This window comes from Anguilla rostrata, chromosome 9 (assembly GCF_018555375.3).
Source record: "Anguilla rostrata isolate EN2019 chromosome 9, ASM1855537v3, whole genome shotgun sequence".
Taxonomy (NCBI): Eukaryota; Metazoa; Chordata; class Actinopteri; order Anguilliformes; family Anguillidae; genus Anguilla; species Anguilla rostrata.
The window spans coordinates 30,088,141-30,105,828 of record NC_057941.1 but is presented as its reverse complement, the minus strand read 5'-3'; the positions used below and the strand labels follow the sequence as shown (position 1 = coordinate 30,105,828).

The 17,688-nt window shown below is 47.7% G+C and overlaps 1 protein-coding gene across 3 annotated transcripts in view; it reads right to left on the bottom strand.

The window, feature by feature from the left end:
- chm (CHM Rab escort protein) overlaps nt 1-17,688 on the bottom strand; it is a 44,744-nt gene that overhangs the window by 13,527 nt on the left and 13,529 nt on the right. For all 3 annotated transcript variants that reach the window (XM_064349353.1, XM_064349352.1, XM_064349351.1), the window contains 3 exons: nt 16,496-16,616; nt 16,173-16,395; nt 2,969-3,046 (listed from right to left, as the gene is read on the bottom strand). In XM_064349353.1, coding sequence (XP_064205423.1) covers nt 2,969-3,046; nt 16,173-16,395; nt 16,496-16,616 — 422 coding nt within the window. The remainder of the gene's footprint in view (nt 1-2,968; nt 3,047-16,172; nt 16,396-16,495; nt 16,617-17,688) is intronic.

Sequence of the window (17,688 nt, the reverse complement as noted above, 5' to 3'; positions counted from 1 at the left end):
GCGCACACACAACCATGCACGTGCATACGCATGCACACACACACACACACAACCATGCATGTGAATGCGCGCGCGCGCACACACAAACCATGCACGTGCATACACACACAACCATGCACATGCATGCACACAGACACACACACACAACCACAACCATGCAGGTGCATGTGCACACACACTCACACACACACACGCAAGCATGCACACATGCGCCTACACACGCATGTGCACAAACACACAACCATGCATACGTGCACACACACACACACACACACACACACACACACGCACATAAATGCACGCACACATGCGCCTACACACACATGAACACACACACATTCATGCATGCCTGCACACACACACACACACAAACAAACACACACACAAACAGGTGGACACCCGTTTGTACAAATGCTCTGGCTTGTCAATACCCATCAGCCCCACAGATATAATGCTAATGAACACAGCCTCCTGACACCAAGGCCATTGGCAGCTTTACAGCAGGTAAGTACTATTCATAAACCCTGTTCATAAACTCTATTCATAACCCTTAACAATGGCCAGCTCTCCACATCCATCAGGGCTAAACCTTGCACACAACAACGCTCCTCTCAAACTGTCTGACTTTGATGCACTTTCAAGGCAACATCCGGCTCATCTGCTTATAGAGTATACTGATGAATAATAAAGAATTTGATAGCGAGAATAAACTACACTGAGCCTACTGTCGTCGCGGCGACTAAATGAAAGCCGGCCAGCTGGCGCCACGGCGATGAGATGAAACCCTGCCCGGTTACGTCCGGTCCAGTCTGGTCCCGGGGCAGGACCTGGGTGGTCTCGGGGGGATTTTGGAAGTTCTGCATTTTTCATGTCCTCTACCCATTTCACTGCTTTACACCTGCTGGGGGGGGTTTAATTACGGATAGGTAATTTATGATGGCAAGGGAATTAAAATTTTTACTCTGCCTTGTAGACACCTGACTAATTTCTTCACCTTAAAACTTTTTAACATTAAAGTATCTTTAGTAGTGAAAGTGATATGAGTCTGTAGCAGTGAGAGTGATATGGGTCTGTAGCAGTGAGAGTGATATAGGTCTGTAGCAGTGAGAGTGATACGGGTCTGTAGCAGTGAGAGTGAGACGAGTCTGTAGCAGTGAGAGTGATATAGGTCTGTAGCAGTGAGTGTGAGACGAGTCTGTAGCAGTGAGAGTGATATGGGTCTGTAGCAGTGAGAGTGATATGGGTCTGTAGCAGTGAGTGTGAGACGGGTCTGTAGCAGTGAGAGTGATATGGGTCTATAGCAGTGAGAGAGATATGCGTGTGTAGCAGTGAGAGTGATATGGGTCTGTAGCAGTGAGAGAGATATGAGTCTGTAGCAGTGAGAGTGATATGGGTCTGTAGCAGTGAGAGTGATATGGGTCTGTAGCAGTGAGAGTGATATGGGTCTGTAGCAGTGAGAGTGATATGGGTCTGTAGCAGTGAGAGTGATATGGGTCTGTAGCAGTGAGAGTGATATAGGTCTGTAGCAGTGAGTGTAGGGTCTGTAGCAGTGAGAGTGATATGGGTTTGTAGCAGAGAGTGATATGGGTCTGTAGCAGTGAGTGTGAGACGGGTCTGTAGCAGTGAGAGTGATATGGGTCTATAGCAGTGAGAGAGATATGCGTGTGTAGCAGTGAGAGTGATATGGGTCTGTAGCAGTGAGAGAGATATGAGTGTGTAGCAGTGAGAGTGATATGGGTTTGTAGCAGAGAGTGATATGGGTCTATAGCAGTGAGAGTGATATGGGTCTGTAGCAGTGAGAGTGATATGGGTCTGTAGCAGTGAGAGTGATATGGGTCTGTAACAGTGAGAGTGAGACGAGTCTGTAGCAGTGAGAGTGATATGCGTCTGGAGCAGTGAGAGTGATACGGGTCTGTAGCAGTGAGAGTGATATGGGTCTGTAGTAACATGGGTCTGTAGTATTTGGAGTGAGATAAGTCCAACAGTGATAGTGAGACCAGTCTGTATCAGTTAGAGTGAGACAAATCTTTACCAGTGAGATTCTATATCAGTAAAAGTGAGACAGACAGGTTTTTTAAAGCCTGATTTTATATTTTCTTTAAACATCTTAACAGTGCGCTGGTAAGAGAGTAATCGCAGCTAAAGAAGAAGTGAAGAACACGCTGCCCCTCTCTGAGAGGGACCCCAGAAACAGCCCAGCAGAATCGGGGGTCCCAGGGGGCTCTTTTCCCTAACGCTCCAGATCAGAGCACGGAGAAGGGGGGGGGGGGGCAAGGAGGGGGGTTACGTCTCCTGGCGCTGCACAGCCCCCGGTCGCCACTGCCAAGATGAAAGAATCTCTATATCGAACGAAACCCCCCCCCACCCCCCTCTCCCTTAATCTAACCTAGTTTATGACAACAATCCACCTTTGAAACTCATTACAGGTCTCTGTGGCGAGACTGACGCGCATTATCAGCACAGATTAATCAGCGGAGACTTTAGATGAACTTCATTTTTTAAAAGCCAGAAACAGAGGGCTTTTTTGTCTTCAGATGAAAATCAATTAGTGGAGGTAAGACCAGAAGGGAGAGCTCCATCACTCAGCTGCAGCCTGTGGCACTCGCAATGATCCGTCTTCCGAGCTTGGCTGATCGGGGCCCGGAGTTCCATCTCCCACAAAATTAATTTCGTATCTATATTCCGAGCCCACTTTCCTTGTTTGGAGGACCCGTACACAAATTACTTCTAATCAAGGCTGATCCCTGATTGGACAGCCAGAACAAAGGGCTCCAGGAAACGGGCCATCTTTTATCCCCACGGATGGAGGGGGTATTCACTCTCTCTCTCTCTCTCTCTCTCTCTCTCTCCCTCCTTCCCGCGAGAGCGGAGCGAGCAGAACCAGGTGTGTGCAAGTGAGTGTGTGTGTGTGTGTGTGTGTGTGTGTGTGTGTGTGTGTGTAGTGGAAGGGGGGTGCTAGGGTACTTACCGTCCGGACTCCTTGTCCAGTACCAGGCACTGGACCGAATGCCGAAGACAGTAGATCCCTCCAAACACGGCACACATCCTGACGGTCGGACAGACAGACAAACAGACGATCAGAAAAAGACACTTCACACTGAGCAGGGAAGAGTCCTAACATGTACAGAGTGCTCAGTGACACTGAGAGAGTAACATCTGTATCTCAATATTACTGTGCATTCTTCACCTTACATGCAGGCATGTGCACATACACAAGAAGGGAAACTCACTGAAAAGCAGGAACACACACGTGCATGCATGCGTGCATTCACACATATTCACAGACACACATATTCACAGACACACATTCACACAGACACATACACACACGCACTGGCACATGAGCACACACATGCACAGCACGCACACACAGACTGACTGACACAGACATACGCACATATACACCCCCACCCCCCCACCCGCCACCCCCCCTCCCACACACACACACGCACGCACACACACACACTACTCCAGTGCAGACAGATGACCTGCTGAACGCAGGTGGTTCTTCTCCAAACACAGCAGCTCTAATCAGACGGGTGGGAGGCCATGCAGCCGCCCCCCCTCCCCCCGCCCCCCCCCCCCCAGCCCCCCCTCCCCTCAGCCCGGCGAGGTCATGTCCTTTCTGAACAGACTCCGTCCCTCACGTCTGAACCAGAGCCCTGCCGTGGGGAGGGCACAGGAGCTGGGGTGGCTCTGGCCACACCCCATCAGAACCCCCCCCCACCCCCCCCCCCTCCCCCCTCCCCACCCCCCAACCTTTCCCGAGCTCTTTCATATTAATTACGAGACATGACATCTTAATAAAGTGCTGGGGATAAAATCGCCGGCGATCGCGGATCCATCTGATGTCTCCAACAAAGGCCGCTTCAGACGCGGGGAAGCCCTTCTGATGTCATTAACCCTGACTGACAGACGCTTACACCCGTATTACTCTAATTAACTGGCCGCCGTCCGCCGCGGTGATGCAATCCCCCGGCTGAAAGACGCCGCCGCCGCCGCGCCCGCGCCGCCGCGCCCGCCTCGGCCCCTGCTCCCGCGACATCGCTCCGCATTACCGCTAAATGAACAGTTGTGAAAATCCGGGGGCCCTCCGAGCCCCTGCTCTTTATAGACTCTAAATGCCATTTCAGTTCCTATCAAGGCGGGGATCTGGGATGTGATTTTTTAATACGCCGGCGCAACAATAGACGCCATTAATAGCTGAACTTGTGACAGCGCGCCCGGGCATGATTTATGAGTTTGTGTTTAATTTGATTATTCTATTAATTCCACTGATTACAGCCCGGGCTAATGTGGAGAAGGGCACATCAAAAATAAACCTTCAGTCCCTGCCTGGAATTAACCCCTCAACCCCTGCGCAACAACATCTGCCTCGCCCTCGCCAAGCGCCCGCCTCCAATGCCTCCGCACAATTACCGGGGAAATGAATAAGGGGGAACAGCCCGCAGTGAGCACAAACAAGTCGCAGTGAGCACAAACAAGCCGCAGTGAGCACAAACAAGCCGCAGTGAGCACAAACAAGCCGCAGTGAGCACAAACAAGCCGCAGTGAGCACAAACAAGCCGCAATGAGCACAAACAAGCCGTAGTGAGCAAACAAGCCGCAGTGAGCACAAACAAGCCGCAATGAGCACAAACAAGCCGCAATGAGCACAAACAAGCTGCAATGAGCACAAACAAGCCGTAGTGAGCAAACAAGCCGCAGTGAGCACAAACAAGCCGCAGTGAGCACAAACAAGCCGCAGTGAGCACAAACAAGCCGCAATGAGCACAAACAAGCCGCAGTGAGCACAAACAAGCCGCAATGAGCACAAACAAGCCGCAGTGAGCACAAACAAGCCGCAATGAGCACAAACAAGCCGCAATGAGCACAAACAAGCCGCAATGAGCACAAACAAGCCGCAGTGAGCACAAACAAGCCGCAGTGAGCACAAACAAGCCGCAATGAGCACAAACAAGCCGCAGTGAGCACAAACAAGCCACAGTGAGCACAAACAAGCCGCAATGAGCACAAACAAGCCGCAGTGAGCACAAACAAGCCGCAGTGAGCACAAACAAGCCGCAATGAGCACAAACAAGCTGCAATGAGCACAAACAAGCTGCAATGAGCACAAACAAGCCGCAATGAGCACAAACAAGCCGCAATCAACACAAATGTGCTGAAACGGGCAGGAATGAGCCGGAATAAGCAGAAACGGGCAGGAATGAGCCGGAATAAGCAGAAACGAGCAGGAATGAGCCGGAATAAGCAGAAACGAGCAGGAATGAACCGGAATATGAGGCAAGAAAATCAAATAAACAACAAAAACAGAAAAGTAGGAATAACTGGTTGATCCGGCTCCTTGCAAACACTTGAGACAAATACGAAGAGCACCACACCCTCTTCACTTATATTATTCCCCAAGCCTATCAATCTGCAGTTCGTAATGTGTCTTTCATGTATTCCTTACAAAACTGGAGAACTTATATGTGGCACGTTACAGCCGTTATGACTAATATTACGTGAAATTCTCATTTTTTCAGGGGAACATTTTGTAGGAATCCACCTGCACTTCCAGCTCTGGCCAGTCTCGCGGAGTACCTGCAAGTTTTCCACTCTCTCACAGATGTGAGATTCCCTCCCAGAGTTCCCCTGATAAATCTCTTCACTTTCCACAGCCGACTGTCTGGCAGGCGGTAGGTGTCTGGCAGGGCGAGAGGTTTCCATGGGAACCTGCGGCCTGTTATCGGACGGAACCTGGCCTGCCTCGTCTGCACATGTTAGCCTCCAGCGGTCAGAACGTACGCCTCTCCCTCCGTTTCTGTTCTCATATCACACACACGTAGCTCATCTTAACACCCTCACTGCACAATCCTCCAACATCCTCATCCTACTCCCACAACACACTCCAACATCCTCATCCTACTCCCACAACACACACTAACATCCTCATCCTACTCCAACAACACACACTAACATCCTCATCCTACTCCCACAACACACACTAACATCCTCATCCTACTCCCACAACACACTCCAACATCCTCATCCTACTCCCACAACACACACTAACATCCTCATCCTACTCCAACAACACACCAACATCCTCATCCTACTCCACAACACACACAACATCCACCACAATCCTCATCTACTCCACAACACACCAAACTCCTCATCCTACCCAACACCCAACACACACTCCACAACACACTCACATCCTCACCACTCCAACAACACACTCAACATCCTCATCTACTCACACACACACTCCAACATCCTCACTCCAACAACACACACCTAACATCCTCACCTACTCCCACAACACACACTAACATCCTCATCCTACTCCCACAACACACACTAACATCCTCACCACTCTCCAACACACTCCAACATCCTCACTATCCACAACACATCCCACAACATCCACAACACTCCAACCACACTAACACCATCCTCATCCTACTCCAACAACACACACTAACATCCTCATCCTACTCCCACAACACACACTAACATCCTCAACCCACTCCAACAACACACTCTAACATCCTCATCCTACTCCCACAACACACACTAACATCCTCATCCTACTCCCACAACACACACTAACATCCTCATCCTACTCCCACAACACACTCCAACATCCTCAACCCACTCCAACAGCACACTACAACAACCTCAACCCACTCCCACAACACACACTAACATCCTCAACCCACTCCAACACAGACTAACATCCTCAACCCACTCCAACACAGTCTAACATCCTCAACCCACCTCAACAAAACACTCCAATATCCTTATCCCACACCATGAACACACTGTAACATCCTCAACCTACTCCAACAAGGTCTGCCACAAGCAATATATTATGGTGCTGAACTGAATCCATTCATCTGACCTATTTTAGGCTTAGGTTTCTAGCAAACACCAGAACTGCACAAACCTTTGTATAAGCATTATTCCACTTAAAAAAAAAAACTGTTGGCAGTTAAGATGTCACATGTTCAAACATTCATTATATTTCAAACTTCGGAGTCAAACGGAGGTTGGACGATTTCAAGGTCCCGTGTGTTTTACAAGCGCTCCCCGGAGTGTGCGATAAATCTGGCCCCTTGCAGGACACGCTAAACAAACAGAATTAGCGCTCAGAAGCAGAGCAACTTCCTGTCAGTCTCATTACTACAAAATATGCCACTAATCTGGGGCACAGGGTGTCGGAGCGGGGGGCTAATGGTCGCCCAATAATTAAAAGAAAACAAAACGCCGCGCAGCCCGGCAAGTCGTTCACAGGAAATTAAATCGAGTTTGATCCAAATAAATTAGACATTTACTGCACCAATCCCCCCCCCCCCCCCAACCCTCTACAAAATATGATCGGTGACTGTGAACGCTAGAGGAATCATCTACATTAATGAATGCAACTCCCCATCCTCTCAATCTGGGACATCACAACATCATCATCCCACATGCAAATCACACCATATCAGGGCCTAATGCTTCCCCTGCCAAACCAATTACTCTCTCTCTCAGGGTGAGCGTGCGTGCGTGCGTGCGTGCGTGCGAGCGAGCGAGCGAACGCGTGCGCGTGCGACAGTGGCTGCCAGGATGCCTGCGTATGTGTGTCTGGTTAGAATGTGTGGGTGTGAGCGTATGTGTGCTGGTTACAATGCATGCGTGCATGTATGTGTGTGTGTGTGCGCATGTGTATGTGCATGTGTGTGTGTAAGTGCGTGCATGTGCATGTGTGTGTTTGTGTGTGCATGTGTGTGAGTGCATGTGCGCATATGCATGTGTGTGCATGTGCATGTGCTTGCGTGTGTGTTTGTGTGTGTGCGTGTGTGTATGTGCATGCATGTGCATGTGCTTGTGTGTGTGTTTGTGTGTGTATGTGCATGCATGTGCATGTGTGCGTGTGTGTGTGCGTGTGCATGTGTATGTGTGCGTGTGCATGTGCATGTGCATGTGCATGTGTGGGTTCACGCGCGTGTGTGTGAGAGCGAGTGTGTGTATTCATGTACATGTGCTTGTGTGTGTGTTTGTGTGTGTATGTGCATGCATGTGTATGTGTGCATGTGCATGTGTGTGTGTTTGTGTGTGTATGTGCATGCATGTGTATGTGTGCGTGTGTGCGTGTGCATGTGTGTGTGTGCGCGCATGTGCATGTGTGGGTTCAGGTGCGTGTGTGTGAGAGTGAGTGTGTGTATGTGCATGCATGTGCATGTGCATGTGTGCGCGCATGTGCATCTGTGGGTTCAGGTGCGTGTGTGTGAGAGTGAGTGTGTGTATGTGCATGCATGTGTATGTGTGCGTGTGTGCATGTGCATGTGTGGGTTCAGGTGCGCGTGTGTGTGAGAGTGAGTGTGTGTATTCATGTACATGTGCGCAGAGAGAGGGAAAAGACAGGGCCTGTGCGCCAAAGGTTATTTACAAATTAAAAAGTCTTTTCCTGTCAAAACTTGAGAAATAATGTGGGCAAGGACACAAAAGCATTCCATAGCTTTATTAGCAGAGCTGCTCACTGATCTGTGAATAACCTGAAAGAATGAGCATTATTGAGTTAGCTCTCCCATCTATCCATCCATCACCTGGGCAGGTATCACAGTGATGGATTATGCTCTCCCCTCTGCTCATCCGCTCCCCTCCAGAACAAACAGCAGACCGCAACTAGACCGCAAACACACGCCGATCGGGTCCCAAACACACCGCTGACCTGACCGCAGACAACAAATGAAACGCAGTGACCACAAACACCACACCGACTCCCTCCCTCATAGGCTCATGTCAGGCTCACTTCAATACCCTAAAAGCCTGACCAAGACGACCAAGCTGACATCAAGCCACCCAATTTCCTGGGACATGATTTGCTAACGGGCAGTTACCATAAGACCTAGTGTACAAGCGGCAGATCCTTTTTTATTCCGTTTCTTTATTCGTGGCCCAAGCAGCCCATCTGCTTGAAATCTATTGTTTTTGCTAAGATCTTTTTTTCACATAACCATGAGCTGGAATAGCCCAGAATCACCTACCTTGGTAGGCTTGTTTGGATGGCTGAATGAACTCCTTGGATTCTTTATATTACAGCGCAGATTGAATACCTTGTGGCACTGTAGTGCACACAACAAAATTTTGACATTCACAAGCCCTGCCCCCATACCCCAGCACAAAATCTGGTGAACAGGCCCCTCTCCCCCATGAGGAACAAATCTGCCTCAAGGACCAATAAAGTCTGCCATACTGGATTTTCCACCATTTTGAATTAAAAAATTCTCCTCCTTCTAAAAGATTGACCACTTTGCATGAAATTTGATACTTTTCCTCATCCCACAAACCTATAAACACATTTTTCTAGTCGTTATGTCAAAATATGGCCAAATGATGATCCAAAGAATTTGTAGTGGGCATGGTTTATAATTATGCTAGTGATAATAAAGCTAATAATTCCAAAACTGTTTGACCTAAAGTTATGAAACTTGGTGTGTACATTAACAGTTAGAGCAAGACTCCAGCCCAAAGGTTTTAGCCCAATTCAACCACATAGTGGCGCTACAGAGATCCAAATATGAAAAAATGTTCAAAGATTCACAAAAAAATCAGTTCTTTTGCAAAGAGTTCAATCTAGCACAATGACAAAAGCCTTCATTAAGAACATAGACATGTGCTTTATGGGTCGATACCATCTTGAATTGCCCATATTGTATTACATTTACTCATTTATAAGTTCTTTAACCACTAGGCACATTCTTATGAAATTAATTAATTAGTTCATTCATTAAGTGCATTTATATAGAACTTTTCCGAACGCTCAAAGTGCTTTACAGTGATGATGGGGAACTCACCTCATCCATCACCAATGTGTAGCACCCACCTGGGTGATGCACGGCAGCCATTTTGCACCATAAAGCTCACCACACATTAGCGAAGGTGGAGAGGGAGAGAACATTTTTTAGCCAATTAAATCAGGGGATGATTTTGGTGGCAAGTTTGCAAGAGCCAGATCTGGGATTTAGCCAGGACACCGGGGAACCCCCTACTCTTTGCGAATAGTGTCATGGGATCTTATTGACCACAGTGAGTCAGGACCTCGGTTTAACGTCTCATCCGAAAAAGACAGCATCTCCTACAGCACAGTGTCCCCGTCACTGCACTGGGGCATTGAGGTTTATTTGACCAGAGGGAAGAGTGCCCCCTGCTGGCTCACCAACACCACTTCCAGCAGCAACTCAGTATTCCCTGGTGGTCTCCCATCCAAGTACTAACCAAGCCCACACTTACTTAGCTTCAGCCATTCGGCAGGAGTAGAGTGCATGGAGGTATGGCTGCTGGCTTAAAGTTGGTGTTTTAGACTCAACAATGCAGTACCAAATTTGGTGGCAATTAGCCACTTTGAGGAAATAATCAACAATTCACAGCTGCATCAGACAGATCCCTAAGCTGATGTTCCTATAACCTGTCCAGCAGGCAGACAAATACATGTCAAATAGAAACAAGAGTTCTACTGTTGGACAAAACACTCCTCTTTTAAATACTTTATTTTATTCAGACAGGTGGAAAGCTGAGATGATTGCAGAAACGGGACAGAAAGTGTCATGGCAACCCCCAACTGCACTGAGGGGATTCGTATATGACTTGAGAGTCACCCGCCTTACGTACTGCGTCACACATCTCGCCTGAAAAAAGTTTTAAAACAAAAGCCCTGCAGTGCCTTCAAAAGAATGGGACATGATGAACACTGCAGTGAACCTCGGAAATAGGAGACTCCATATTTACGATCAACCAATGCTAGCGCTGCCATCTATGGGGAGATCATTAACTTTACTGGGGTACAACAGGAAGTAAAAGTCAGGGTTGAAATGAGAAATAGGAAATGGCTTACTGGTCAACTCCAGGCAACCCGCCCCCCCCACAATATGACTGGCGCCAACAAATCGTTTCTAGCACTGAACTCCTGTGCTTTAACTTTTAAAGATGTAATCATCATCTTTCACACATTCATGTTGAAGTGTGAAAACCTGATATACTGCTCTCAGCATCAACAGAATAACTGACAAGTAGTGTTCGGCGCTTCCATGTTCAGCTCAGTAATAATTTTTCAGGCGCGTCCCATTGATCCAGAAACATTCTAATATGAATTTGGATGTTTTCTTTTGTGTGCTGTTTGTAACTCTGAAGTTCAGATTGACAGTTCTTGTCAAAGAATGGAAGAGAATCAATCAGAAGTGCTCTGCATCCAGAGAGAAAATTCTGTTTTGAGGTCAAACATTCCGACAGCTTCATAAATTTGTGAGCTGGTTGACAGGATTGATTGGGGTTCCTGTGAGCTTTTCTGTTAGTTCACCAAATGTTTACAAGAGCAGAACCTCAGACATATGAACCCAGGTTATGGACTGGCTGGTGAACCGAACAGGGTGTAAAACTTAAATATAGCAATAGGATATTGTTTTACAGTGTTATCAGTCTAGATGTGTTTGTACTCCACTTATATGTAACATACTCATTTTATTGTTTTGCACTGATGAAGACTTCATAATTAGTCTCACATTTTTTAAATGAATCATGTCTGTGACAATGGCCAAATGATCGCTGAAGTCACACTGCCTGCAGGGGACCCCTAGAGGGCAACAGCGGAAAGTCAGTTTGGTCACATGGTCGCCTGCTTGTGGGAGGTTTTCTCCAGGTCCTATTCATGAGGAATGTGTAGAGTGAAATGTGGGAATGGAAAATAACACGTCTCACTAAATAAAGCCTTATGCCTGGGTGCTCTCGAAGGAGCTTCATGCATCTGCAACACTTTCTCTCTCTCTCTTTCTCTCCCCCTCTCTATCCTTCCTTCCTTCTCTCTCCTAACCTTCACACTCTCCCACTCCCTCTGTGCACTTTAGTTCAAATGGATGAACTTTATTGGTATGACTAATGGGATGGTATTGTTAAAGTACTTTATTTTAACCACTTTTTCTAAAAACCTAAAATATATGCACTTCCAATATCTCTGAACAAAGAATTTAGGTATAAATGTTATGTTCCAGTTAACACCTGTTTCTCCTCCCAATAAATATTGAAATGTTCTAGAATTATTTCAGATAAATATACTGGAGCAACTCCAAGGAGTGAAACTGACAGAGCCAACAGCTCCTACATCACAGCTTCATCACAAACCATCAGGTACACACAGGCTAGGCGAGGTCACATTCTACCCCACAGAAACAGACACATTTAGCCCCTCCCATCCCCAGACTAAAACCCTCTGAAGAGCATGTTTTTGGAATGTCTATCCAAAATTCTAAGTCAGCGTTCTAGAACTTCTTCACTGCCAATTACCAGTAGTGACTGTTATAATAGCATCAGAATGTTTGTTAAGGACATACACCCAGATTAAACAAGGTGGGGTCGGAGGTGCTCACGCACATGCATATCCCCTGTAATGCAGGGCTGATGCAGTCCGCACAAGCAGATCGCAGACTCCTGCTCTACCACAGGAGGTGCTATTGAGCAAAGAGCTGCGGAACATGACTAAATGCTGAAGAAAACGCTCCCTGTGTGGAGGCTGATTACACATCAAGGGAAGAACTGCTCCCTTTCATCATTCTTCCCTTTGTTGTCATGTTTATTTATAAGGGCAGACGCACAGGCGGTAATGAAGCGGCTTGGAGGAAACGCTGTACTTTTACGGAGGATATTGCACTCATTAATTAATTAATATTACGCCTCAGATGAATACTTCATTCTGACTGGCTGATGAGCATGCATACTTATCAATATCAACTACATGGTAAATCCTTGAAAAAAGTTCAACATAGATAGACCCAAGCATTCTGCCTGTATAAACAATGATCACTGTTATATACAATTTCTTAAAACGTCACACCAAATTCTATGAGAAACGGACATGGAAACTCAACTGCTGACCAGTAACATGACAGAACTGGATTTCAAGACGACTGGTCAGAAAACACTGTGCAAGAGTTTGCTAAACTCAGGACTTATTTGGCCCAACTCACTTCAAATGATCGCAAGCGTGGAACTGGCTTCACGTTGTAGCCAGAAGCATATCAGCTATCATATACTGCCCCCAACTTCCAGAGACTGTCCCTGAATTTCCAACCTGAATCCATTAAATGGCACCCCCCATGTTTTAAACCAGCACTAGCTAGGTAAACTAATCTGCCAACTAGATAACCAGACCTGTGGCTTACAGCTAGTCCCACAATCTCGCAAGCAATGTAATGAATGACATTCTAGAAGACTTGGTAACTCTCAAATTAACCAAAGACAGCTCCCTGGAAAAGAAAATAATTCACAAATTAAAGGAATTTTTTATTAATAATCAGTAAAAAAAATTTAAAAAGAACGCAGTCATGATGAAGAACACTATTTCTTGTGACCATGTTTTTTGCGTTAACACTTTACATGAGGCCACAAGATACTGTTTTTCAAAGGGCTATGCAAGCGAATACACAGATTTCAAACTAAAATGCCTTTTATCTGCTAATTTACTGCGTGGGAAAGGAAATGCATCCGATTATTATACCGTCCATTATATAAATATTTCATGTGCTGATGGAACCGAAAAACATATAGAGTGCTTTATTGTTACGACTATTGCAATTTCAAGAGCATTTGAATTAGAATGATTGCATCCTATGGATTTTCATCACTACATTCAGGTTAATCATACATTTAATATGAAAACAAGCGGGGTTGCAATGTAATATTTAATATTTTATGGAATTCCACACAAAGGGTTTTTGTTGACTTTTTGAGATATTTTAAATAAATGTGTTAGCTATCAGGGACCCATACCTCATTCTAACATGATATAATTGGATTTAATCCAGTGCCAGTTGTTTTAAAATATCACACGGGTATTTGACGTTGTAAAATGTACTTTAAATGGCACCTGTCTGATGGTGGGCAGTGAGTGTTAAGCGCTCACTAGTAGTGCCGATATTATCATTATTAATAGAAAATATCAACCTCTCAGTCTCCATCTCCTGACACAGTCCTTTCAATTAAATTACACTTAATTAAATTAATCAGTTTAATTCAAGTGGGCTTTAGTTGAAGGGGAGAAATACAGCAGCGAACGCTAAGTCACACAAATCAATCTCACAGATGCATGCGTAAACATGAATTTTACGCATATGCAAAACTGCGAGTGAGAAAATGTCTCCTGAAAGAGGGGAAAGCGCTGCAGCGTTTCGGGGCTGCTGCAGAGCGCCCTCTCTGTCCCCAGGGCAGCGGGACGGGGCTGCGGGACGGGGCTGCCAGCTGCTCTAAGTGCTGCAGTTTCACAGCCGCGTCCCAGCAGGCCGCCAGTGATAAAAGCTGCTATCTGATACTCTGAGTGCCGATCCAGCCCGCTGCGCGCCAGTCCCCACCCAGCCTCCACCGCACACACCCGCACACACTTACACACTCACACAAGCACCCGCACACACTTACACAAACACCCGCACACACTTACACACTCACACAAACACCCGCACACACTCACACAAACACCCGCACACACTTACACACTCACACAAACACCCGCACACACTTACATACTCACACAAACACCCGCACACACTCACACAAACACCCGCACACACTCACACAAACACCCGCACCCACCCGCACACACTCACACGCAAACACCCGCACACACTTACACACTCACACAAACACCCGCACGCATGCTCATATGCACACACACTTACACACCCGCACACACACCCGCACACACTTACACACTCACACAAACACCCGCACACACTTACACACTCACACAAACACCCGCACACACTCACACACACAACACCCACACACACACACACTCACACAAACACCCGCACACACTTACACACTCACACAAACACCCGCACACACTTACACAAACACCCGCACACACTCACACAAACACCCGCACACACTTACACACTCACACAAACACCCGCACACACTTACACACTCACACAAACACCCGCACACACGCACACACTCACACAAACACCCGCACACACTTACACACTCACACAAACACCCGCACCTTACAACTCCACAACACCCTCACACACTCACACAAACACCCTACACACTCACACAAACACCCCACACACCACAACACCCGCACACACTCACACAAACACCCGCACACCCGCACGCATGCTCATACGCACACACACTTACACACCCGCACACACACCCGCACACACTTACACTCACACAAACACCCGCACACACTTACACACTCACACAAACACCCGCACACACTTACACACTCACGCATGCTCATATGCACACACTTACACACTCACACATGCTCATACGCACACACACTTACACACTCACGCATGCTCATACGCACACACACTTACACACTCACACAAGCACTCATACAAACACACCCACACATGTTCATACGCACACACTTACACACTCACACCTGCTCATACGCACACACACTTACACACTCACACATGCTCATACGCACACACTTACACACTCACACCTGCTCATACGCACACACTTACACACTCACACATGCTCATACGCACACACACTTACACACTCACACAAGCACACACCCACACCTGCTCATACGCACACACTTACACACTCACACATGCTCATACGCACACACACCCACACCTGCTCATACGCACACACTTACACACTCACACATGCTCATACGCACACACACTTACACACTCACAACACCACCACCACTCGCTCATACGCACACACTTACACACTCACACAAGCACACACCCACACCTGCTCATACGCACACACTTACACACTCACACATGCTCATACGCACACACACTTACACACTCACACAAGCACACACCCACACCTGCTCATACGCACACACTTACACGCTCACACAAGCACAGCAATACACAAACACATGCACACACTCACACACACAAACACTCACATGCATACACGCTCATACGCATGCACACACACTTACACAGACACAAGCCTGCCGACACACACAAAAACACACGCACACTCATATATACACACACAAGCAAACACACAAACACAAAAATAAAAACACCTGCTAATACACACACTCTTGTTCTGAAAAGCAGAAATACGCAATGAAGACAAAAATTAAACAGAGTGAGGATGGAGAGGAAAAAGAAGGGAGAGAAAAGGAAGAGAGAGGGGGCAGACAGAAGAGCCTGTACCTGCAGAAGCACTGGGGGATCTCTCCCATGCCGTAGAGAGGGAAGAGGAAGGGAGTGTTGCCGTAGCGACCAAGGCAGCGCAGGAAGTGCTGCGTGGCCCTCAGCCCCTCCGCCGTGCGGGCCCCTGGGGTCACCATGGCGATGGAGTGCAGGACAAAGTGCTGGAGGTTCTCCGTCAGCTTCTTGGTCTGCAGGAATTCCCAGAAGGAGCGCTCGGAGAAGTCTGCCACGAAACACCAATCAAGCGTGAGCGAACAGGAAGCCAGTCACAGGAAGAGGAAGTACATGGTCAGAGTTAGGAGGGAGGGCAGAGGGGGGGTTACCCAGGTACTCCTCTGGGTGCTGCTCATAGTCTGAGCAGAAGGTGAGAAACTTCATCAACATTCGCTTCTCCACCACTGTCAGCTGCTTACTGCCAAACACATCGGCCCTGGAACATGGCACCTGGGGACAAAGGAGGAAGAATGAGGAATGGAGGGGTGACGTTTAGGAGGGATGGAGAGGTGGAGTTTAGGGGATCAGGAGGGGTGGAGTTTAAGGGAGCTGGAGGGGTGGCGTTTAGGAGGGATGGAGAGGTGGAGTTTAGGAGGGATGGAGGGGTGGAGTTTAAGGGATCTGGAGGGGTGAAGCAAGGGGAGCTGGAGGGGTGGAGTTTAGGGGATCTGGAGGGGTGAAGCAAGGGGAGCTGGAGGGGTGGAGTTTAGGTGGAGACCTGTGTCAGTGTCCTTGCCCAAGGTGCTTTACCTGCAGCACTCCAATAAAAACGAGCCGTGCAGATGGATTACGACAGAACAGGGAACAATGCTGACTTTGGGTCTCTCGACTAATCCCACACAATGGGAAATCAACATTTTTGATCTCTCTTAATTTGTATATGGAATAAAAAGAAATAATCTGTTTATGACAGCTCAGTGCATCTGTGCTTTCTGTAAATCCCACCCCATCCACTAGATTAAGCGTTGAGAGCCTCTTGCTGTGTCCTGAATCGGTGGTACATATGCTAAACAATATCAACAATGTGTTCCATAGATCTGCACTGTGTGGCAGGAGAGCAGTGGCAGCAGTGTGAAGTGGGTGAGGTTGGGAGTGTGGAGTGGGTGAGAGTGTGAGAGTAGAGGGGGTGAAGTGTGGGACAGGCTGAGCAGGAGTGGGAGAGTGGAGTGGGTGAGGTTGGGAGTGGGATAGACAGAGCAGGAGTGGGAGAGAGGAGAGGGTGAGGTTGGGAGTGGGATAGGCTGAGCAGGAATGGGAGAGTGGAGTGGGTGAGGTTGGGAGTGGGATAGGCTGAGCAGGAGTGGGAGAGTGGAGAGGGTGAGGTTGGGAGTGGGATAGGCTGAGCAGGAGTGGGAGAGTGGAGAGGGTGAGGTTGGAAGTGGGATAGGTAGAGCAGGAGAGGGAGACAGGAGAGGGTGAGGTTGGGAGTGGGATAGGCTGAGCAAGGAGATGGGTGTGGAGTGGTGTGTTGGAGTGGGAAGGCTGACAGAGTAGGGAGTGGAGAGGGTGAGGTGGGAAGTGG